The sequence below is a fragment of the Sabethes cyaneus genome, chromosome 2 (genome assembly GCF_943734655.1).
Source record: "Sabethes cyaneus chromosome 2, idSabCyanKW18_F2, whole genome shotgun sequence".
Classification (NCBI taxonomy): domain Eukaryota; kingdom Metazoa; phylum Arthropoda; class Insecta; order Diptera; family Culicidae; genus Sabethes; species Sabethes cyaneus.
Window position 1 is genome coordinate 225598666 of NC_071354.1, and position 26415 is coordinate 225625080.

Here is a 26415-nt window from a genome sequence, read left to right on the forward strand (position 1 = left end):
TAGCAATATTATGTATTGTATAGGACTTCGAATTTGCCTTAAACCTAATTGTATGTTGTTTAACTGCACAATATTTCATCACACATCACTTAGAGAAAAGTAGATGATTAAATTTTATTGCCAATTAGGTTGAGATATGAACCCATTATATCCCAGAAAACAAGCGTATGTAACAAACGCTATAACGAACGCTTCCGCCATTCCGGCAGCCTAGTTTTAGGAGTTTATACAACACGTGATTATATGTAAATTTTCTGGTTGCGTTAGGCGTTAAACGCAAACTTGGTGCGTTTTGCCCACGGGCTTTGGCGTTTTGCCCCACATAATGATTGTGACTCTTGGCAAAAATCGTCAAAAATAACAAAAAGTACTGCTTTTTGTTAGGAAATTCCACCAGGAGTAAGTGTAAAAAAGATCCCAAAGTCTTCTAGAAGTTGGAAAACGTGGAACAAACACGCCGTTGCTCTGCAAAATTATGTTTTGTTTAAGCGGTGCGTTCTGCGCCACTTTACCCTAACATTTATATTTGGTAAAGAACTTACAATTAGACTTAAAATTGGACATGAAAACCGTGTTGAAATTGGACATGAAATTAGAATTGAATCTGGACTTGAAACTAAACTTGCAAGTTAAATTATACCTCGACTTGAAATTGTTCTTGAAACTGGTTTTATTTTTACGCAATTAATCAATTAATCGCAAAAATTGTGGCTGATTAAAGTAAAAACTGCGGGCTTCTGTGTGAAATATATCTATATTTTTTATGCTTAATGTAAAAATTTTACAAAAAAGGTGGGGCAGTGCTCCAACGTTCCGACTATTTATTTATTACCTGCCTGTATCTTATAAACCACTTTGAAAGACCAACTGGTTGAATACAGCACTGAGTCCCTCCCTGTCCCGATGGCCTAGGCTCTGAACAGGGGTGGCGCGCTGGCGGCGGCGGTAGGAAGCAACCGGAGCAGAAACTATCGTATTCCATCTGCGCCGGCTTTCGGCTCCCAATATATGCATATATTTGTGCTGCCCCTAAGCTTCCAGAAAGGCAAACTTCCCAAAGTTCATCAGCATAACTCATGAGGATTTGGAATTAGACTTTGAGCACGTGGGTGGCATTGGATCACTACTCGTTGTATATGTAGGAGGCCAGGTCAGGTCGGCCAGCCGAAGCTCGTCGCATGGCGGCGGGCGTTTGTTCCGGACCTGGCTGGGTTGTCCCGTCCCGTCCCATCCCGTCGCACGGGCGCTCGCTGCCCGTGAAGGATGAGAGCCGGGAGGCAAACTTTTGCCGGCAGCAAATCCGAACAAAGAAGTTTTCGGGTCAAACATGAAATTATCTTACTATCCGCCAGGTTTCGATCCTTCGGAACAACACTTTATGAAGCCGGGCTCACACTATGTCTCGAGCGTTGCTCGTCAGAATACGAGAAGCGTTAGCTGTGACGGAGGCATTTATCCGGCGGATACTTTCCTGAACGATTGCCATGTTTAATTGCCAGACTAAGCGGAAAATGATAATGATGATGAAAAGGAAATTTTCCTTATGGCCTCCTTTCTGGCAAGTTCGATTGCACGAGACGAGTGCTACCCAGACAGAGCACGAATTTGATATTAATTCCGTTATGTCAATTGACGTGTCTTAGATTCCGTTCACAGCTGGTCTAGCCAGATTCAAGCTTTGTTTAAAATGTAAATAAAACATCCGATTTGTTATGCAAACGAAGCAATTTTCCACTTTCTTTAAGACGAAACGATTTTTCGGCACTGGTAAACGGACGGCTAATGCAAACAACCCTTCCTTCCCCTACATCAGAACGGTTCCGTTTTTCCGGAGCATCATTTTACCAAGAGTAAAAGTAATTAATTCAACCGGAAATTCCCCAGAACCATACGCTCCGGAAAAGAAAGTATGTGCGATAAATGTCAACGATGTTTGCACACCTGTATTCGCTAATTATAGAAAATTGGAGCAATTTAATCGCCGAACTCGACTCGCATTATAATTTAAACATAATGAATGTGTGTTATATTTAACGTCAGCTGGCATTTCCCGAAAGTGAACCCTTTTTTCACGCACCTCGAGTAGAACAAGAATAAGAAAAAAAAATCCTCAGATTCAAACAAACCCCTTTCTGTGGAAAATTGCTAAGATTTAATTAAATTCAAGTAACGCACACGTCCTTGTTTCACCTCGTGCCCATCATCATGCACACGTCAACGGGGGGTGAACTGCGCTTATTTCGGGAGCACAATTTCACAAGTCACGTCTGATCCGGGCGCCGAACGACTCCCGGCGGTGGTAATAATTTCTACCGTAATGGGCACCCTAATTTCCCTTCTGCGTGGCTAATGTTGCAGAAAGTTCATCCGGGTGCTGCTGCTGCTGCTGCTGCGTACCGTATACCTACTCGTCGTTAGTCGAGTGTCGAAATATAATTTTGCTTATCGTTTTACAGTTATGGGTATGTTTTTCCTAACTTTTGGGCATAGCCCAAAACGACGCACGGCTAGGTAGAAGGAATCAATGGCCGTATTTCATTGCACTTTATGGGACAACAATCACACCACGTGGGACGGGGTTCGGTTCGGTTTTCCAGGCTGGAATGGAACTAGCGGAACTCATTTACATTTGCTAAACGTCGTCAGCGCCCATCGTCGGAAATATGAATGCCAACCTTAACCCATCGAGTGTGTTTGCAATTTATGAAACATTTGTAGGAAATTGTTTTGTTTTTAATAAAGTTAAAAGTTATATTAATTGTACAGGCTGTGTTCCACTCATCAGTACAGAAGTCCTCTAAAAGACTTACACTCAAATCCTTTTTTTACACGGTTTGTTTTTTCGTTTATTGAGAGCGGAGCAATTTTGTGCCCACTCAATGCATTTGGGAGGGTCCTGACATTCGCCACTTATTTTGTACATGGTGTCACCATTCTTGAGTAATCGAAAGAAGCAAACCGTGTAAAAAAGACGTTAGTGTACATTGTTTTTCAGGATCTTACACAATTCGGAAATTTACACAGTTTTTTCAGATTGTTACGCTATTTGCAGAACAGATACCTCCCAGTTGATCTCGGGGTATGACGCTGGCCTAATAAGCCAGCCGTCGTATGTTCGAATCTCGGCTGGGAGAGGCTGTTAGAGTCACTAGGATCGTAACAACTGGCCCTGCAATTGTCCTGTACTCTAACGCTGCGAAGTCTGAAAAAATAGAAGGTCAAGTTTCGATAACGGAATGTAGCATCAAGGCTTTGCTTTGCTTTTTGTAGAATAAACAGACAGACAGACAAACAATGGATAAACATACAGATAAGTGACAGAGAGACAGGCAAGGGACAGACAGGTAAACAAGAGACAGGTAAACAAGGAACAGACAGTAAGACAGACACGGAACAGACAGAAAGACAGATAAGGAACAGACAGAAAGACAGACAAGGGACAAACAGAAAGACAGACAACGGACAAACAGAAAGATAGACAGGGGACAAACAGCAAGGCAGACAAAGGATAGACTAAAATATAGACAAATGACAAACAGTAAGATAGACAAGAGATAGACAGAAAAACAGACAAGGAACACGCAGTAAGATAAATAAGGGACAAACAAAAAGATAGACGGGACAAACAGACAGACGGTACAGCTAGATAGACGGGACAGACAAACAGACGGGACAAATAGACAGACAAGGGACTGACATACAGACAAGGGACAAACAAGCAGACAAAGGGACAGACAAGGGACAAACAGAAAGACAAACAAGGGATAGAGAGAAAGACAGACAAGAGATCGACAGTAAGATAGACAAGGGACAAACAAAAGGATAGACGGGACAGTCAGATAGACGGTGCAGACCAACAGACGGGACAGACAAAGGGACAGAAAACGGACAGACAGACAGACAAACTAGGGATAGAGATAAAGACATACAAGGGACAGACAGGAAGATAGACAAGGGACAAACAAAAGGATAGACGGTGCAGACCTACAGAAGGGGCATACAGAAAGACAGGCAAGGGACAAACAGGAAGACAAATGGAACAGACAGACAGACGGGACTGCCAGATAGGTGGGACAGACAGGCAGACATACAGACAAGGAACATGCAAGGGACAAACAGACAGAACAGAAAGGCAGACTAGGGACAGACAGAAAAACAGACAAAGGACAGACAGAAGGACAGACAAAGGACAGACAAGGGACAAACAGAAAGACAAACAAGGGATAGAGAGAAAGACAGACAAGGGACAGACAGTAAGATAGACAAGGGAAACAAAAGGATAGACAGCCAGATAGATGGTGCAGACCAACAGACAGGACAAACAGAAAGATAGACAAGAGGGCAGACAACGGACGGACAGTAAGCCAACCAAGGGACTGACTGAAAGACAGACAATAAGATAGACAAGGGCAAACAAAAAGACAGGCGGAGCAGCTAGATGGACGATGCAGACGAACAGACGGGACAGACAGTAAGTCAGACAAGGGACAGACAGACAGACGGACAAGAGTCGAATAGACATGTTTTAGGTTCCACTAAGAAGCGACGCTTTGGATTGTTAGTCTCTTTGATTGATTTTTTTTGTTACAAGCTCCGACAGTAGATACCTAATTTACAGTTTCAAGCAATTATAGTGCAAGTTTTGAGCAATATTAACATTTCTATCTAGTGCGGTTGGAATCTTGTCACCATAACCAATTCCTATTAAATCTCTCGTAAACAAAAATGGCACGATCGAATACTCTAAAATTGGCATGCTAGTCTTCCTTCATTAACTCGGAAAACCTCTGGTTTCGATCACTACCGGAGTGAAATCATTAATAACGCAAACGTACATTCGAACCAGCTCTTCAGAGGAAGAAAAGGATATAATAAATCACTAATTGAAGAAATTCGAGATACTTCCGATGGTGTACAAGTCGGTTGTATAACATTTCGCCGAAGACCATATCGCGGAGTACCGTTTCGCGGAATACCATTTCGCGGAAAACATTTTCGCGGAAAGTACTATTTCGCGGAAAGTACCAAAACGCCGAAACCCCTTTCGCGGAAAGTACTATTCCGCGGAAAACCGTTTGGCGGAAAGAACCATTTCGCGGAAAACCATTTGGCGGAAAATATTGTTTCGCGGAAAACCATGTTAGTAGCAAACTTTTCCTAGATGATTCAGGGCGAGCCGGCCGCAGGCAACGGCGAGTGTTCGCCGGTGACCCGCCGTCGGAAGCGCCGGCCACTGCGGGGGGGCAGCCCCCCTGCAGAGATCACATCTGTCTAGGTCTATTCGTTTTCCTAGGTCTACTGACCGCTAGTTAGTTTTCCCTAGTCCTCGCATCGATTTAACTTTCGTTGAATACAAAGCGGCGAAGCCGCTTTTTGCGGCTTCCAAACTGAATGAGCGGTGGTTCTCCGCCAAATAGTACTTTCGGCGAAAATTTTTTCCGCGAAATAGTACTTTCCGCAAAAATGTTTTCCGCGAAATGGTACTTTCTGCGAAAATGTTTTCCGCGAAATGGTTTTCCGCGAAACAGTATATTCCGCGTTATGGTCATCCGCGAATTGGTTTTCCGCGAAATGGTATTCGGCGAAATGTTATACAATCGTACAAGTCCTTATCTAAACCGTTTTTAATGAGTAGCACAGACAAACTTTAGCACGCACTTCGATGCACGACTTGACTTGCTCGCCTGTTCCACCTTGAACCAAGTAAGGACATAAAGGTACAAGTTTAATTTTAACCATGAAACGGGCGGCACTTTTCCCTTCACACAGACACACCACAGAGCCAAAGATTGCGGTAAGTCAGTGCAATCTCGCATCCAGCCAGCACACACATTCCACAGGTGGAAAGTATATACGATGAGCACGGAGCACCGGGGATAATTAGAATACACAATACCTTGGTGAAGTCCCCGTCCCTTCTTTCGTACAACAAAAGTTTCGTTTTCCCCAATGCTGCTGGTGCTTCCGTTGCTCTGTGCCTTATCCAATTCGGTCAAGAACCCGGCCGAAAGTATCCATATCTGTTTTAATTTTAACATCTTTTGTGGGAATTATATTCCACCGTTCGTCGGTACATTTCCCCGTTCGACAGTTTACCCTTACTTCCGTCGCTCCACTTCGGCCTGGCCCATGTGAACCAGAAATGACTTCAATCAACAACGGTCGGAACAAGGTATCACCCTAACCTTCGCTTCGGTCGGTCGGCAGTGGAACATGCTGATGAGGAGCATTTGTCGACTCCCGAAACAGCAGCTTCCAGAACCCTCGACTGTTGCAGCAGAAGCAGCAGCAGCAGCAGCAGCAGCTGTGCGGCAGACAGCATCGTTTACTCTGTAATTTCATTTTTGCAGAAATAATTGGATTTTACTAGGGATTTTGATACTGATACTTTTTGCTCTCCCCCGCAAAGAACGGAATGTTCTATCGGGCTGACGTTGCTGATCTGGCGCGGCCGGCAGGTGAGCAGCGAAGATCGGACCCCGTTCCACCCTACGTCATCTGGATCTGGCGGGCGGTTTCGGTAGTCAAATGTGAGTGAGTGAATGTTCATATTGAGCGAAGGCAATGGGAACCTGTTGTCGAAATGAGGCTGAAAAAAAAACGAACGAACGAACTTGCAACAGCGCACGTGAGCTGAGAAAAGGGATTAATTAAAAATACCTTATCAGGATAAACGAGCGGTTCAACTTTACCGACAAACCCGAGCCATTCTTTTCTTTTCTGATTTTCTGAAAAGTTTCAGCGGTTCGGAGCTAGGCAAGATTCGGTGGTGAAGGTGCACTGGCTGGATGGAAAACAGGGACGACGTGTGTGGGAACATTGTTGTTATAGAGAGAGTAGGTGGCAAGTTCGTTGGTTGCAATTGATAGTTTGTCCCTAATAATGATCCTAGATTGGGGCAGAACGAGATGAACCCACCGATTGGAAAATGTAATTATTTCTCCGCCGAAAAGGTCAATCGAAACCGAAAGCAGTGGTGCAGTGTTTCACTGCGATTTATGACTAGATTTTTATTTTAATTTCCGCATTTTGTGATATCAATTTCGCTGTACTATAAATAGACTATAAGTATTCCCCAATTCAGTGGGGTGGAAGGTTGCTATTTTACCTGTGGTCAACCAACCGTATCAGTAATTCTTGTGGGGTTTATAAAAAAATAAAGAAAAAAAACACAAGAGGAAATTGCGAAAAATACATCAGCGCTGAGACCGACCCACCGAGCAATAAACGGTACTCTGTAAGATTGCCATCTGAAGCGTAGAAATAAGCAAGGTGTCACTGATAAGGAAATCAATTTCCAGCTCTCTAGAAAAAAGCTGATGGAATGAATATAGGTGAACTGAATAGCAAACCCACACAACGCTAGTAGAAGTCATACGAATTGCATAACTGGTTTTTTCTTGGTGGAATTTTACGTAATTTGGTAAACATTTTAACGTCTCAGGTGGAAGTTTATGAAATTTTTGCTATGTAGATTCTTAAAATTGCAACTAGAAGTTATTCAGAAGCCATCCATCATATCATATCGGTTTAGAGCTTGGTGTTTGTAACTGAAAACGGGTTTTTAAATTACAAAAGAAATAAAAGCCCTCTCTGAATGAGTATTTTTGAAACGGAAATGACTTATAAACATCTATTGTTTGAGTTAGTCACCGTTCACTTTTATAATTTTAATTTATAATTATTGAACAATGTATGAAGAACTGACTGTCGAACGTCAGGGATGCATTTGTGCATCGTTTTTTGTTTATTTGTACCACCTCAGCAAACCACTTCTTACTTCTTACTTCTTACTTCTTACTTCTTACTTCTTACTTCTTACTTCTTACTTCTTACTTCTTACTTCTTACTTCTTACTTCTTACTTCTTACTTCTTACTTCTTACTACTTCTTACTACTTCTTACTACTTCTTACTACTTCTTACTACTTCTTACTACTTCTTACTACTTCTTACTACTTCTTACTACTTCTTACTACTTCTTACTACTTCTTACTACTTCTTACTACTTCTTACTACTTCTCACTACTTCCTACTGCTTCTTACTACTTCTTACTACTTCTTACTACTTCTTACTACTTCTTACTACTTTTTACTACGTCTTACTACGTCTTACTACGTCTTACTACTTCTTACTACTTCTTACTACTTCTTACTACTTCTTACTACTTCTTACTACTTCTTACTACTTCTTACTACTTCTTACTACTTCTTACTACTTCTTACTACTTCTTACTACTTCTTACTACTTCTTACTACTTCTTACTACTTCTTACTACTTCTTACTACTTCTTACTACTTCTTACTACTTCTTACTACTTCTTACTACTTCTTACTACTTCTTACTACTTCTTACTACTTCTTACTACTTCTTACTACTTCTTACTACTTCTTACTACTTCTTACTACTTCTTACTTCTTACTACTTCTTACTACTTCTTACTTCTTACTACTTCTTACTTCTTACTACTTCTTACTTCTTACTACTTCTTACTTCTTAGCACTTCTTACTACTTCTTACTACTTCTTACTACTTCTTACTATTTCTAACTACTTCTTACTACTTCTTACTTCCTACTACTTCTTGCTACTTTAGGCCATTATAAATATTTTACAAAGCTTTTGTCCTTCGGGTGTTGGTCAACTGAAGGGGGGACGAAAAAAAAAACAAAGAGATTTTTTTATTCGACCCAAAAAATATGCGTTTTGATCATTTTTGCTTAAAATTTTAATGTGAAAAACAAATCTATTCTTGCTTTTCATATAGACGTTATTGCCCTACTAGCACAGTTGTTATTAACTAGTTGTGGTTCAGTCACAAATAGGTTGCAGCAACCAGAAATGACAATTCTTATAAAAACCTACGAAAAGATAGACGAAAATAAAAGATTTTTTTTGTCGATTTTTAAGAATTTCACTGTTTGTATTTCCATTTCTGTTTCGTGTTAGAAGCGTTAATTCCACACGTACACTCATTTTTCGAGTTTTTCAGGCTGTAGAGCCCACAGACAATTGATTTTATGAAAAAAATTGAACGTATATCCTACAAATTATTTTTTTGCCCCCCGATTTTTCAAGCAAGTTTTCAAAGGGAGAGGGGGTGACAAAAACTTTAAAAATAATTTACAATGGCCTTATTTCTTACTTCTTGCTTGTTAATTCTTACTTCATGTCTTCTTGTCCTATTTCATGTCAAAGTTCATGTCCTATTTTATGTCCAATTTCATGTCATACTTCATGTCCAACTTCATGTCAGCTTTATGTCCAATTTCATGTTCTAATTTCATGTTCAATCTCATGTCCAATTTCTTGTCCACTTTCTTATCTAATTTCATGTCCAATTTCTAGTCCAATTTCATGTCCGATTTCATGTCCAATTTCTTGCCCAATAGCATGTTCAATTTTATGATCCAATCTCCTGTCTAATTTCATGTCCAATTTCATGTCCAATCTCATGTCCATTTTCATATCCACTATCATGTCCAATTTCTTGTCCAATTTCATGTCCAATCTCATAACCAGTTTCATATCCACTATCATGTTCAATTTCTTGTCCAATTTTATGATCCAATTTACGGTCCGATTTCATGTTCTAGTTCATGTCCAATGTCATGTCCAATGTCATGTCCTATGTCATGCCTAAGTTGGACATGATACTTTATGTCTAATTTCATGTCCACTTTCTTATCCAATTTCATGTCCGATTTCATGTCCAATTTCTTGCCCAATTGCATGTTCAATTTTATGATCCAATTTTCTGTCCGATTTCATGTCCAATTTCATGTCTATTTTCATGTTCGATTTCATGTCCAATTTCATCTTCTATTTCATGTCTAATTTCTTGTCCAAATGCATATGTCCATTTTTATGGTTCAATTTCCTGTCCAATTTCATGCCCAATTTCATGTCCAATTTCTTGTCCGATTTCATGTCCGATTACGTGTGCGTCCGATTTCATGTTTCAAAACTAATTTATTTCCAATTTCAAGTAAAATTTTAGGTTCAATGTTAACTCCGATTACACACCAAATTTCTTGTTCAATTTTATGTTAAATTACCGTGCTGCACCAATAACCGGACACTTAAGTAGGTCACATTGTTGATACACTCCATATGAAAAATTTCGCAACACAACCATTACATACTGCTTTGTATTACAGTCAAATTTGAAGATTAATAGGGTAGACGCACCAATAGTAGTGGTAGTACCAGTAGTGGTGGAAACTCGAATTATTCCATTATTTTTGTAGATTTTGGTACAAGTTTGATGCTTATCAAATAATACTGTTACTGGTAGTTCAATACTTATCAAACTTGTACCAAAATATGCAACAAATAAAGGAATAATTCAAGTTTCCACCACTACTGGTACCACCACTACTATTGGTGCGTCTACCCTAATAGAAATTCGATAAAATTTACAAAAATATGAAAAAACATTGGATAGTGTCATTCATAAATCCCAACATTATAAGTTCATTAAATCAAAATCCGAACGCATTTCAATCGTTTTACGGATAGGCAAAACTTTCTCATATTTGTCCAACTCAACTCAACTCAAGCTGGGGCACGTGTTCCGTCTTCTACATAAAATTTGCCATGAAAAAATCCCCATGATGCTACGCGGAAGTACGGAATATTTAATCGATATATAAATTAATTGCGCAAAAATAGATACGTTTTTAAGCGGTTTATTTTTTTGACAACTATTTTTACGCGAATTTCGGAATTTACGCGCTTTTTCCAAACGAATTTAGCGCTTTAAATTAGAGTTAAATAAAACAGCAGAAATGAAGGAGCAATGAAATCATTGAATAAGGGAAAAGCAAATACTCAGCTAGCAAAATGTTTTTATAAAGCAACATTGATTTAAATGATGTTTTGTTTTTATTGCATTTCATAACGAAAAAGAACACACCCGGTGGTAGTTTTAATCACGAGACTTGCCGCAGAGACTGTCGGCAGCGCACTGCTTGTTTCTATCGCACTGACCGAGTAAATAACAGTCTATCTTCTCGGCGGTAGAAACAAAGAGCAATCTTACCAATAATACTGGTACTGTTGGTTCGATACTTATCAAACTTCAAATACTAAATACCAAAATCTGCAAAAATAACGGAATAATTCGAGTTTCCACTACTACAGGTACTACCCCAACTACTGGAGCATCTACCCTATAGGCATAGGGTATAGATAATTGAAATTTCTTCCTTCCCCTAAGTGCAAATGATTAACGTTCATTATAAGGTGCGATACCTATTAACCGTGGCAGTAGCATATGTTTTCTAGATGATTCAGGGCGAGACGAACGCAGGCCGCGAGTGTGCGGCGGTGACCCACCGTCGGTAACGCCGGCCACTATGGGGGGGGGGGGGGGGCATTGTATTTACCTAGGTTTACTATTTAGGTGCATGCATTTTTCTAGGTTTACTGACTAGTAAGGATTATCCCTTAGTTAAGTCCGAACGTGCGGCAGCGAGTAAGGACAGCATGTACCCAACGTTTATGAAGGCCGTGAATATTTTCGGCCAAATATGAAGCCATTCGTGATTCGGTCATTAGATATATTATGCCAATTGTTATTTCGGCCATTCCCATTCGTAGGTAATCCGCAATTTAGCAATTTGACGTCTCTGTTTACTTCCAACTATGACACCTCTGTACACCCCTTCGTTTGACAAGCATATCTTCAATGTACTGTTGGGTACGGGATATTTAATGTGTAAATCGAATTTGCGTAAAACTCGTAAAATTGCTGCAAAGCACAATAACGATAACAATTATACTAGGAAAATTGCACATAATAATGATCATTGCATGCAATCGGCGAAGCTGGTAACCAAGCACTGAACGATTGCTTGTGTTGCGTAACATTCAAATTCAGAATTATCTGAAATTCAGAGGAAAAATTCAGAAAGGTAATGCTTCAAGATACAATCTTTTTTTGAAGAAATTTAGTGTCGGTAAAAAATGGAGACGCACGGTATTTTTTCTCAACAACAGACCTGATTTGAGGAGTTTTGAAATATGATCGTTTGTAGATAAAGCCTGAAAGCCTAGAGAAAGAGAATAAACAACATCTTCTTCTTTGAATTGTAGAACCAGTACCTGATATTTGAAATCGTGAGTGCTCAATTTTCCAATTCTTTTGTGCAGCTTTTAAATTAGGAAAAAAACTCCTAATAAACCCACCGAATATTTAGCTTTAACCGAACACTAAACAAACATGTTCAAAAATTCTATTCACATTGCAAACCTGCAGTGGCCGTGGACGGTTCTAACTAGCCAGCGCAGCCCACACAGCCTCCCCCTCAATAAATCAGTGATGATCGCTTACGTAATCCATGGAATGTAATTCTTTGCATCGCTTCGAGCAACTCAAAACATTTGTGCGTAGCTACATATAGGTATAGGTATGGAAGAGAGAGATCTCGAAACTGGCTGGCTTGCAGTCTGCCAGTCAGAACAGTCTGCAGCAGCATTGCATCCGTCCGGAATGGTCGTAGACTGGTTCAGGCTGGTGCAGTTTAACTCTGCAGTCATTTTTAAAAGAGGCACAGCACTTTACTGGAATGTTTGTTGCTGCGAGGGAGCGTCCGGTGCTCCGATAAATAAATAAATCGCACCGAGTTAGAGATGACCTGCTCCGAGGTGCGTTTGAAAGTCTCCTTTATATTTAAATTTTGACTGGATGGGAGCATGGTTTAGATTTTTGTGAAACAAATACCTTTTTCGGTATTAGAACAATTTTGATTTCAGTTCGTTGAAGCACCTGAAACACATCGTATAACCTAACATTCACCCTATCGTCATTTTATGGCACAGGAAAAATGTTCGGAAACAGTTCTGTGTGTTTATATGGGCGAACGTAAGGGCATATATTTTTATTTCTTTCCAACTTTCCACTCCGGTGCGTTCCACACATTTGCTCCACCGCACATTCCAGTACGTAGTAATGGGTGTCTATTATATTCAACGAGTGTCTAGAGACAAACTGAATGCTTATGCTTTTCAGAGCACAAATAGAGAGAAAAAAAAGCAGAACTCTAGCACCATTTAAATGGCATTTAAAGGTTTCCATGCCATTTGAGTAGAGCAGCGAGTGCTTCTCGACAGACACCCCGCCGTCTGTACAGGATATCGCAAAACTGTTACGTGTTTTTGTCGGCAGCCGTTTCTCTAGAGCAATATGATTGCATAAATCCATTGCTCGGTTATTATTTGTACTATTTCTGATAATATTCTCACACTCCTGCCTGCCTTTCGGTATGCCATGCGTGGCTCTTTGTTTGCTCTAGTTTCAAGCCATAGAAATAATCCGTCCCCTTCCCAGTGAGTGTTAACCGAGCAATAGCTAGCAAGCAAACCGTTCTCCGGCATCCATCCTAACTTTATATAACCGGTTGGCCACTTTGAGACAAACATCGTCATTTTGTTTTATTTATGGTTCCGATTGGAGGTTGGATGCCTTCGAGCGGGTGAGAAAAGTAAACCCTCGCTCGGTAAGCGGCGGCGGCGGGGCGGGTGGCGGATGGCAGGACACAAACAAACGATCGCCGGTTAGGATGAACAACTCATAGTGAAGTGAACGCGCAATTTTAAATCGTTTTCTAGAATGGACGGGAAAGAAATTAAGCTCCGGGAAATTATGATGTTTTTCATATGTTCGTGGGAGATGAATTTCAGACGTTTAGTAATGGACTTAATCCTTTGTTTTCAAACAAACCTTAAAGTGAACTTTTCGATGATTTTTCTCTTTCACCAATGTGTAATTATGGTTTGTTTGTTTTATTCATTGCATATTAGTAACAAACGCATTCCACACTATTCTGGGTAAAACCGAAAAAAATGCAATTCCCTTGTTTGAATACTATTAGTGAATGATTTTTCTGAAAATTTATGGAACATTTCTAACACTCCAACAACTATTTTAGAAGGAAGCTGAGATAACAAGAATGTCATAAGAACTACCAGTATTATGTAAAAACCTCAGTTTTTCTCTCGTGCCATATTCCAACCTTGAGCCCCGGTGACTAACAAACTGCAGAAAATTCCAGCAACAAAAGCACTGTCCAGTAAACTCTTTCGCTAAGTCCTTGAGTAAGAAACTGCAGCTGTTGGTGCTCATGTGGAATCAAACTCAGCAGAAAAGTACAAAGTTTACTGCTTGCAAACTACTTCCAAAGTGCAGCAGCAACGAATTGACTTTGTTCTCATGTGATCTTTTCGTGGGTTGACCACTAATCCTTCCTTCCGTTTCGGTAGCACAGTTCTTTGAATGTACGTAGTAAAGCTTTGCAAAACAAATGCACAACTCCACAACAAAGCCATTTCATGGCCTAACTGGTTTGATGTGAAAAATCCATTTAGGATTCGTCCACTAACTGTAACGGACGGGAAACAAAACCAAAAAATAAATTAAATAAAACCATCTAAATTTGACAAATTGAAACGTCTAGATTGGAATTAGAAATATTACTGCACTTCGTTCGTCACCGTCGAAAGCCAGAAAATCCAATCCATCCAACAATATTCGTATGGATAGAGGCTTCCGTAACAAAAAAAGAAACAAAAACCTATTGCATTTTATATGCCGGAACAACTCACTTATTGCCATTTCCTGTTCCCGTGCGATTCCACGCGCTAAACCAAACGTGAATTCAACTTACATCGATAGTGAAAGCATAAAAAAATCAACCAACCACTCAATGCACTTCTAAAATATTTCGACCAAACTCTGCCACCCTACTGGCACAATCCGCCCTTCTTCCCATCAGATTTTTACAACAAACCATCATGGGGATGAGCTGAACGAGCGAGCGCACCAGGCACCACCATCACCACCAACCATACAGCAGGGCGATATGATTTATTCGATTAAAAAGAAATAAATTACAAAAATAAAACTCGTTCCGCGATGTTTTTGCAGTAAAGATTATGTGTTCTCGAAGCGAAAATATTGCTCTTCAAGCTCACGTCGTCGTCGTCGTTGGTCGTCGTTTCCGCGGCACTCGTTGTCGTCGTCCTGTTTTCCATCCAACCAACCAAACCCCTCCGAGTTTCATATGTGCCTACTAGCACCCCGGAAAGCGGTGTGTTACACTTGAGTGATATCAGTAACATTTGTGGTTTGGTTGAATAAGTTTTGCCCAAAATAACTGTGCAGTAAACTTACTTCGAGAACTATGGGATACTGTTAGGAATTAATGGTTAAGAAATGAACTTATTTTAGTGATTTTTCACACGACTACCCTGCCACCTGGTAGTGACTCCACCTATGCATCACCAATCGTTGCAGTTCTGTTGTGTACAGAAAAATCGGACGGCGGAAACAGTCATGCAACTACGATCAATGCTTTGTTCGTACTGTCGCCTCTATCCCGAATGAAGAGGAAGACCGTGAACAAGGTGGCCTAATCATTTCGCGCCTTTTTTTACGAGTAGGGAAATCTACTGAACACCTTAGAAGATACTATCAGACACCTGAGAAGACAACTCAGGGAGTGGGCTTAGGTATCCCGACCCCCCTAATGGAGCGTGAGGATCCAGACCCACTAAAACCCTACTCGAGTCTCCAACCTCAATCCCCCCTGGCACCATCTTATCGGTATTACTTCAGGGAGGGGCTATTGTGCTTATCGCACCCTCTTAGATAACTACTGGACTAAGGTAGTTAGGCTATTTATTCGCCGTTGATCGGCTCTCCAGCGGTTTTGTAGTCAAGTACAACCTGGATAGCAACCGCGTTGACCGCTCCCCAGACGTCCGAGCTGGAACACGTCCTTTAGACTAAGTTATCCGGAGCAGTGTCCTGTCCGCTCACTACCATCATGTTGCTTCTCGCGCCCGCGAAGCGAGGGCACATGCAGAAAGCATGTTCTGCAGTATCCTCTACTTCCGCGCATTCGGGACACGCGGGGTACTCCGCATGCCCGAACTTGTGCAGATACTGTCTAAAATAACTATGCCCTGACAGAATCTGAGTCAGGTGGAAGTTGACTTCGCCGTGGCGCCTGTTGACCCACCCGGATAGTTTCGGGATAAGTCGATGTGTCCACCGGCCTTTTGTGGAATCAGACCATGCCCGCTGCCATATGGTCATCGAGTCCGATCTTGTGATACTCCGTATGCTTCTAGTTCCACGTTGATTGAAGCACTCTACGTCCTCGCTAATGATGATGCCTATAGGCATCATACCCGCTAAGACGCAGATTGCGTCAGGTGAAACTGAGCGATACGCACTCGCCTTTCTCAAGCACATGAGACGATAGGTGCTTTCCAGCTTCGCTAGATAGCTTTTGGTACCTAACGCCGATGACCACACCGGCACGCCATGTCTGAGTATGGACTCAAACGAGACAATGCCGCAATAGCTGTGGAAGCCTTCTTGCAGGCATAGTCGACGTTGCTCCCGAACTTGAGCCTGTCGTCGACCATGATTCCTAGGAGTTTTAAGGACCGCGTTGACGAAATAGTGCAGTCCCCGACGCTGACATTTGCTTGCTGCACCGACTTGCGGTTGTTCACCACGATAACCTCCGTTTTATGATGCGCTAGCTCCAGTTTCCCGGATCGCATCCGGGCTTATAGAGTGGCCAGCCGTCAACTGAACCTCTCTGATAGATTCACCGTAGACTTTCAAGGTGATGTCATCCGCAAAGCCGACAATCACCACCCATACCGGGAACTTTAGCTTCAACACCTCGTCATAATGACGTTCCACAACATCGGGCCCAGTATGGAACCTTGCGGAACCCCTGCGGTGATTGGAACCCACTTCTGACCCTCCTCCGTGTTGTAGCATAGCACACGATTCTGAAAATAATTTTCCAGAATCATGTACAGCGACACCGGCACTTGGACGTTCCGAAGTGAGTTAACCATGGAATCCCAGCTAGCGCTATTAAACGCATTTCTCACGTCGAGCGTGACAACTGAGCAATAGCGGATACCTGTCCTCTTGCGCTGGATTACCGGCTGTCTTAGTGACAGACAAGATGGCATCCACCGTAGATTTGCCTTTTCGGAAGCCGAATTGGTCCCTTGACAGACCGTTTGTACCCTCCGTGTACTATACGAATCTGTTAAGGATAACCCTCTCCAGCACCTTGCTGGCAGTATTGAGCAGACAAATCGGCCTATATGACGAGTGGATACCCGGAGGTTTTCCCGGCTTCGGCAATAGGACCAGGTTCTGTCGCTTCCATCTGTCCGGGAAGTGGCCATCTTCCAGGCATCTACTCATTACTGTCCCGAAAAATTCGGGAGCCTCTAGAATAGCCGCTTTAATGACCATATTCGGCATTCACCTTTAGGGATTTAGCGATGAGTTGCTCGTAACCGTCGCATCCTTCCCAACCTCTAAGCCGCCGTCGCCCACGTTACTTTGGATGTTCGGATCCTACGCTATGGTCTGAGATACTGGAACGTCGGCCGTGGGACGACTCAGCGGCCTGAGGCCAGGGCCTTGGCTCGTGGCGCGGAAAGAGGCCCTCGATGATCAGCTCCAGCATCTCTGGCGCTCGCTCTGCGGGCGCCATCACGCCCTTGGTCTTTACCATTACGACCCTGTAGGCAACACCCCACGGGTTCGCATTGGCACTAGCACATAACCTTTCAAAGCAGGCACGCTTGCTAGCTTTTATTCCATTCTTAAGCGCTGCGCATGCAACAACAAGTGCCTTCGTCCGAACGAGCTCTTTGCATAATTCTCCTCGCACGAAAGCACGCTTCGCGGAGTTCCGCAATTTCTTCTGTCCACCGGTAAGCCGGTGACTTACCATACCTCGGTATGGTCGGCTTTTCCTAAGCATGGCAGCGTCACACGCTCGCAACAGTACCTCAATCAAATGATCAGTGTTCGGATCGGGCATACCGCGATCACCGCACTCTCTTCGTAACGCTTGCACAAATACTTCGGAATCGAAGTATGATGTCTTCCATCCGCGAGTGGTTGGAGAGTTGGCCCTACACGCCGCCTGCCGCCTCATTATCTGATCGACACCATAGCGGACCGCCTGATGGTCACTGTGAGTGTAGCCATTGTCTACCCTCCAGTCTCCTATCAGACCAGGACTGCCGGATGTCACGTCGATGATAGACTCTGCACTATTCCTACTGAAGGTACTTGTGGTGCCGACGTTGATCAGGTCTACATTGAGTTTTGCCAGAACCTCAAGCAGAATCCGACCCCTATGAGCCGTGCGACGGCTTCCCCACTCTACCGTCCAAGCGTTCGTGATGCTCGTAAGATAACCCTCTCAAGAGCGATGTAGGATAAGCCGTCACCTTGTCCCCGAGTCCCCGAGTTGCGCACGAATCACATCACTTGATCCAATGTAGCTCTGACCAATCGCGTCCGTTTATTCCGAAAACCGTATTCGTGCATTATCTGCCATAGCTGGTCTCGACCGACTGTATCGTATGCTGCTTTGAAATCAATAAATATATATGTTGTACTTCCGACATTTCTGCAAGAACGTCGGACGATAAAAATTTGATCCGTAGTTCCACGAGCCCCTTGATGCCCTCCTGTTAATTCCCTACAAAAGCTTGTGCAATCGGCGACAGCCGGCGTAACAGGCTCTGATAGAGTACCTTGTAAGCGGCGTTTACCGATCATTAGTCCAATCCGGCCAGGTTTGATGTATGGTTGAGAAATGATGGCTTCGAAATATATGGCAGTCGGACAACGCCGAAAATTAGTCAACTACCAACAGTGTCAACTACAAAAAATTAGCGTGCAGCACCAGCCATCGCCTTATTCATGGGGCTTTTAGATTTTCCCATTTAACTTTCGGATATGACCGGATCGGATTCAGATTCTGTACAGCCACTTCGTCCACCGCAGATTGCCAGTTTGCCTTAAAGTGCTACTCGCTTCCAACAGTTTGTTGGGCTTTTCATGACCAATTTCATAAGACCTCTAATAAAACTAGGAGCTCCACCAGAACTTTCTGATAACCGCTATTAAGCTGCTTTCTGACCAAGTGGCCCACTCCTCAGAAGGTTTTCATAACCTCTATAAGAATCAGGAGATATGAGAGTATGTGTGTGTTAGCTCTCTCTCTCCTCTATTTGTTAATATTTTTTGTTTTGTTTATGCTTACCCAGTTTTGCTAAAAATGGCGTCGAAACAAGCAGCAATTCGAGAGCGCGTTGTTTGAAGTCTACGTTTGAAGACGTAGGTTTTGTCGTCCATCGCCACGTAATCGAACTTTGTCAGCACGGTTGTCTAATCATGCTTTGACCGTCTTGTTTCTTTTATCGTCGCGATTTGGAGTCACTACCTTCTTGTAAGTTATCAGGAGCTGAACTATTAGTTCAATTTACGACTGTCGATAAGACGGAAAGGCTGGCCTGGTTATTGACAAATGATTGGAACAGTTGATTTGACCACTTTTGATGGTTTCGCTAACTCAACGTCTTAGTAATCCAGGTCTTTGGAACAAAAGCACAAACCTGTGCAATTTTGAATCCTGATCCCACTTTTAGCTATGACTAAGAAGTTATTGTGTGTAAGAATTTAAGACTTGCATCAACACTGTCCCAGTGCAGTTGATCTCCTAAAAAATAATTCCATTTCATTGATCACAAAACCTAACACCTCTCAATAGCGTCTGGCACCGGTCATATCGGTTGCTCCGGTACAAGAGGCCAAATTTTATAATCATTCAAATCTCAATGTGAATTATGTTTCAAGATATTTCAAAAAACCGAACTCACCTGTACACAGCTCCACTCGGGATAAAACCACTCATTGACTCGCCGCCAAGCCGCTCGTTCTCGAAGAAACCTCCTCCTGCAAGCGGCCAATATTCTCAGCTTTTAATTTTTCTTTCCGGCCGGCGCTTTGGGCCGGCTGCTAATACGGCAGAACGGATTCCGAGCATGACTTTTATTATCCTTCCTATCCCATACACAGCTACAACGAACGCCGGCGAGACGAGAGGCGAAACTGAAAAATTGTTGCATTTCGCCGCTGACGTACGCCGGGTGATAAATCAGCCAGCCACAGCCAGCACCCTCAAACACTCAAACACTTTTCATTTTCAGCACATTCGGGGATATAAATTTATTTCGTTCAATCCAGAAAAGTCCCGAGCTTCCGGTGTTTTTGCATCGGTTTTCTTCCAATCATCGAAAAGTCGTATCCAATATACAAACTTATACGTTATAGTCTAGTCTAGATTCCTTATGCTACGGCTATTTAGGAGGTATGACTTAACCTACGACACAAACTCAATATGTTTTAAGATTATTTTAGTATATAGATATAGGAATAGGTCGCTACTAATCAGCTTTACACATTTATTGGCAGTGTTAGAACTAGAAAAATTTGGTTTGTGATGAATTTTCACTCATGCTGGAATCGTTTCAGTTCGTGCATGATATTCTGCAGCAGGGGGGCAGTGGACAGTTCGGTCGACTGCAGGACGCTCTTCGGAGCCGTGACGCGGGCGATGTCGCTCTGCGGTGCCAACGGAGTGTGGAACGGTCCCGCGCTCATCGGCCTAACCAGTGGGGAATGGGTTCCGCTTGCCCATGCACCTCGACCCGGTGACGGTGGTCTCGAACTGTCCCGCTTACTACGAGCCGGTCCTACCGCAGTGACTGGCCGGACGGTAGCCGAGCACGCGCGGGACGTTTGTCTGCGGGGTGATCTTGCAAACATGAAATGATTCTCGATTAAGGTAGACTATCTACGGTCTGTACTACGGTTACCTTACAACAGCTGCCGATTTCCCGCGATGCTCCACCGTTGGGCGTATCACGCCCGGTAGCGTGATGGAGTTTTTATTGGTTTCATCCTTCTCTGCTGGTTCGGAATACAGCTTTATCGCTCCTTCCAAAAGTCCCTCGAAACGATTTCGGGTGACTACCGGATCCCGAAGTGGACTGGTCATCTCTGAAACAATTTGTATAAATTACCTCCTCATTAGACAGATGTGATTCACATGCAAACCTTCCATCTCCTTCTTGTGGATTTGCCATACCACCGGACCAACGACCCCCGGATCGGCTCCATCACTTTGGCTACGCGAAAGCTGTATCTCCGTATCCGTATTGTACTGACTAGTAGAAGCAGTTCCAGGAGCAGTAGATTTTCCTCCCTCACCTGCTTCCGATTGGTCCAGGTGTGTCATTGTTACTGGTTCCAACACTCGGCTGAGAGGTTCCGGCACGAAACACCTGTTCAAACATATTTCTATTAGCCTTATCCAAAAACAAGTTTTCGATTAAGGAAATTACCTTGGAAAACTTTTAACCGATGCCATACTTAGATAGGACCCGATACTCCCGGTGTCAACGGACGCCCGTCCGCACTGTTCCAGATACTTAATCTTGTTTTTATTGATCGCCTCCACCGAGCCACCATCCATCGTGAACCCATCGTTGTAGTATCCGGATTTATTTTTCAGGTAATGCTTCATAATTACATCCGTGTTGAAAGTTTCGTTGTGATCGAAGGACGGTGGCAGTTTCACAGGGCGGGTATCGTACGATTGTTCACTGGATCCACTTGCGCTGTTGCTGGTGCTAGTTACCGGACTTCCCGGTGCGTGCAGCATAGCGCCATCGATGGATCCAACACGATTCTCGCCGAGATATTTTCTGCGCTTCTTGTGGGGGTGATCCTTTTTCGACTTTTGCACCGAAGCGTAAACGTTTTCGGTACCCACCAGCGAACCGAACTGCTTCTGCAGTTTGTTCGTCAGCGTTACGGCACGTTCGTCCAGCAGTTCCTGGGTGTGGTGTTTGAGCTTTCGCTTCGGATAGTACAGTGAGGAATCGGACGAGTAGCTGGACGAAGAAGTTGGCCGAGACATTGGCGGCAACGGGAAGTGAATTGTTGGCGATGGTTTCTGCGGGGGTTCCGAACCGATGACACTCACTGCCGATGGATTCCTGGTGAAGGGCGAATGCTGACTGCTGCCACTGTCCGACCGAACGGTATTCAGGTCATCGACGGTGCAGCCCGGCATAACGAGAGCTTGGGTGGACTCGAGTCTGGAAGAGGAAAAGGTAAAAATGTTGGTAAAAATGTTGTAACTTTTTTGTGTTAGGAAATATAGACATAGTTTCTTCGCAAAGTTGTAAATATTGTAAAAACAAGCAACTTTGCTGAAGAAATAAAATTTCTATCTTTAGCGAGTGCTGAACTATAGGGCATATTCTTTAAAACTTTTTTAAAAATTGATTTTTCATACTTAGCTTTTGTTAGTTGCATTTTACAAGCATAGAATGTTCTAGGCAATTATCGAAGCTCTCAAAATACACGTTTTTGCAGAAGATCGCAAATCTCTTGGTACTTTACTTGCTGAGTTATCGCATATTCAAGCTTTAAATTTCCATAGCTTCACGAGCCGCCATGGGGTAAAATGGGGCAAGTGGATTTATGAAATCAGCGCTTCATCTTAAAGCTTAAGTCGAGTAGTATTATGGATTCAGTAAAAATAATGGAATAAAAATCACACATTCTGTTCCTTATGCCGCATTTAACATAATTTGATGTCCTGTAGGCAATCTTATTTTCTAAAGCCAAAATTGATCTATTTCTTAAAACTGCCTCATTTTCAATACGCTTTACAAAGAATATTACAAACCTGGAAATAAGTATCACACTTATCAAAATTTAAAAATTCAAACAGAATTTCACAAAATTTTCAGAGCAACAAAAAACACGTCTAACGTTATATAATTTTGGAGCACTACGACGCCAAATATAGCATTCAGTGCCGCTAGGATTACATTTTTCAGCATCCAGTAATACCAGTTTTTCGGTAAAAATGTGTTGCTTTTAGCAGAGATGCCATGGGTTTCCCGTAAGGCATATTCTAAGAATCTATTACAATAAAGTAGATAACATGTTTCCCTAACAAAGTTTTAGATAATTTAAAAATGTTGGGCATTGTCTAACTAAAAATCCACGCTCTGTGATTGGTCGGAATAAGTAGTGCTGATTTGCCGTAGCGATAACGTTTCCACACCACAAGCAGTACGGTTGTATACAACCGTACTTAAATTTACACTCATTTTAGTTTTTACACTTGCATTCAATGGTTCTCGTTACATTTTTACGCAGGATTACGTCTTTCAGGAATGTAGCTGGTACAGGGTGTCTTTCCAAAAAATCTTTCTCGAAAAGTGATCAGGTTTTGAACGCCAATAACTTAGTGGTTTCGCGAACGATTTTCAATATTCTTACACCAATCGATTGGAAAATCTAAGAATTGGCCTAAATGAAGAAAAGTATGGATTCTTGATGTTGAACTATTGAAAAATTGAAAATAATGAACCTATGTTTTACCAGAATTCTCGCTTCGTGATTGGTTGGAAGATTCTTTACGATGATCTAAGCCTATACCAATTTGATATCTGTGCTTGGGAAGTAAGCCAAAACGAGTGACCAACTTTCCTCATTTCAACAAGACTTCTTAACACCGCGATTCAACCTAGACCATTTTGATGTCCTTGCTTGGGAAGTACGCCAGAAAGAATGACAAAGCCCCCTCGTGCCAACAGGTTTCTTACGAACGCGATTAAACCTAGTCCAATTTGATGTCTGTGTTAGGGAAGTATGCCAGAAAAAATGACACAAGTCCGTTGTCCCAACACATCGCAAATTCTTTACTGGGAGACGATTAAACCTAGGCGAATTTGATATCTGTGTTGGAAAAATGTGCTACAGCTGTAGTGTTCGGTTATAATATGACTCTGTATGAATACGCATGCTTGCCGTTTCATTAGAAGTATAGTGAAAAGATGTGCTGTTGATAAAATAGGATTGAATTGGTAAAATCCCTTCAACGTGGGGAACCATGGGTAATAAAAACAATCTTTAATTTCTGTAAGGTAGCAGGAAAGCAATAGTTTGTGTTCTTGATTTTGTTAAATAGTTTCCAAATTCCCATAGAAATAACTCTGAAATCTTTTGAGAACTGAACGTATGCAATGTTACTACTTTGATAAATGTTACATATATGTTGCATATACCATGTTTTACATGAAGAATCGAATGATTACTAGCATGGATACATGCTACTATCACTACAAATAGACTTACGTAGTTCTGCGTCACCTATATATGCGGTCGTGTCTTGTACACAACCCCTCTGATTTTTTTCTTTATTTTTATACAAAAAGTGACAACAGGTCGAAAATTCATAATAGGGATGGGAAAACTATCATTAACTACTGATAGTTATCAGTAAGCAATAATATCACTAAGTATCAGTAAGGTTTCGCTATTATTGATATTTACTGATATAGTAACTTTGTCCCGTTAGAAAAATTAGTTAGAATAAACTTATTGGTCGGTAGTTGCGTACGATAAACGTGGATGACACAATATATCGTAGTCAACGTCAGTAGCCTAAAGCCGGGGTAGCTCGTGCTGATTCAAACAGTCACCTCCATTTAACTCGAACTTTGGCCACTCGTCGCCAATTTTCCAGTCGTCTCAAAAGTCACAAATCACTTTCGACGTGATCGTGCCATCTTGCACATTGAGCCCCCTCCCCTGTTCCTGGTGCCAGCGAGGTTGTTGAAGACAACTGTTTCCGTCGCACTATCGTCCGGCATTCTTACGACGTGTCTGGCCCATCAACTTTCGCCAAATGTACGATGGGATTCTCTCCAAACAATGCCTGAATCTCCGTCTCCATCACTCTTCGCTTTCAGTTTGTACTCCGCCAAATATTCGCAGTACCCTTTCGTTCGGACACCGCAAGGGCGCGTATATTCTCCGTGAGCGACCTTATGAGTCCATAAAGAACTACTGACCCAATAAAAGATTTGTGCATTATCAGCTTCGTACGGTAGCGTATGTTTCTTGATAGTAGCGTATAGCGAAGGGCAAAGTAGGCTCGATTTCCTGCTTGAATGCGCCGCTGGGTTTCCATACTAATGTTGTCCGCGGTCACCAGCAATCCAAAATACACGAATCCATCTACCACTTCTAGTTTGTAGCCGTCAAGGGTTACCATCCGTGAGAGGCACGCGTTTGGTTCCTTGGAGCCTCTTTCTTTCATGTATGTAATCTTTGACGTATTTATTATTAATCTGATCTTCCTAGACTACTGCTTTCAACCTGGCGTAGGTTGCCTCCACCATCGCAAGGTTCCTAGCCATGATATCAGTCATCTTGTCACCTTATCTCAACCCTCGCTGCGTCTCGAAGGGTGTGTCCCCGAGATGCGCACAAAACACACTACTCGATCGAATAGCTCTGATCAGTAGCGTTAGTTTATCTGGGAAACCGTGTTCATCTAATAAGTGCAATTGCTGGTCTTGATCGACTGGTTCGTGTGATGCGTAGGCATGATGTGCTCCCAACATATCTGCTGGGTGGTAAAAATCTGGTCCGTAGTTGCGCGAGCCTCCATAAAGCCCGCTTGGTAAATTACAAAGTAAATTTACAATGAAGAACGCAGTTATAATATTACAATTTCCTATTTTTTGCTTCAAAGCCCTGATGAGTGAAATTACTGATATTTACTGATAGTTATCAGTAACGTACTAGAATACGTACTGGATAGTTATCAGTAACGATTTTTAATGATAGTTCCCATCCCTAATTCATAACGACGTTCAGACTTATACCAATTTGATATCTGTGCTTGGGAAAAGCATGCCTGTGATAGTGCAATGATAGTGCTGGCAACCTGCTTACAGACGAAACGGCGATAGCAGCCAGGTAAAAGGAGCACTTCCAGACACTGTGGAATGGAGAGGTAAACACGGAGATCAGCAGGGACAGGCTAAGAATTGTAAGCGATGGCCAAACTGTGGAGCCACCAACACAGGAGTAGGTTAAGAAGGCAATCAATGAGCTGAAAAACGGTAAGGCTGCTGAGAAGGACGGTATCTCGGCTGAAATTCTACAAGAGGTGAGGGAGTGGTTTTACGAACAATCCACCGGATCATTTTCAGTTACTAGACAAGTTCTGGGAGTATAACTTGCAGACACATCATCTGTTTGTGGACTTTAAGGCGGCGTACGATTCAGACAAACGCAGATAATGCTGGAACATAGTTTTCCGATGAAACTAGTTACGTTGTAGACTAATCTCAAGTTTTTAGTCTTGACCTTGAAATGCGGTCATACATATATATTAATATTTTTTTTTTTTAAACGATGGTTCTACAATTGATGAAGGGACGGTAGGGAAAGAAATGAAAATTTTTATTTGGTGAAGGTGGGGAAGAGCGGAAAGGAAGGGGGGGGGGGTATTGGTAGCTATGCTTGACAAGTAGTCATTTTGACTCCTACCTTTTGTCCAATACTGGTATACCAGTATCCAGGAATTAGTCCGAAAACTGCCTTGCCGTATTTTTAGTATAATCATCTATAATCTCGCAGTTTTATTTTATGCAGGATTTCTCATAGATCTTTCTTGAGCGTTAATTTTTC

General features: G+C 42.3%; 1 protein-coding gene across 1 annotated transcript in view; it reads right to left on the bottom strand.

Moving 5' to 3' along the window:
- Positions 1-20355: 20355 nt before the first annotated feature.
- LOC128737845 (uncharacterized) overlaps positions 20356-26415 on the bottom strand; it is a 41325-nt gene continuing 35265 nt past the window's right edge. Inside the window, 4 exon segments of the mRNA XM_053832580.1 lie at positions 20356-20662; positions 20706-20907; positions 20965-21191; positions 21252-22010. Of these exon segments, the coding sequence (XP_053688555.1) occupies positions 20356-20662; positions 20706-20907; positions 20965-21191; positions 21252-22010 (1495 nt within the window).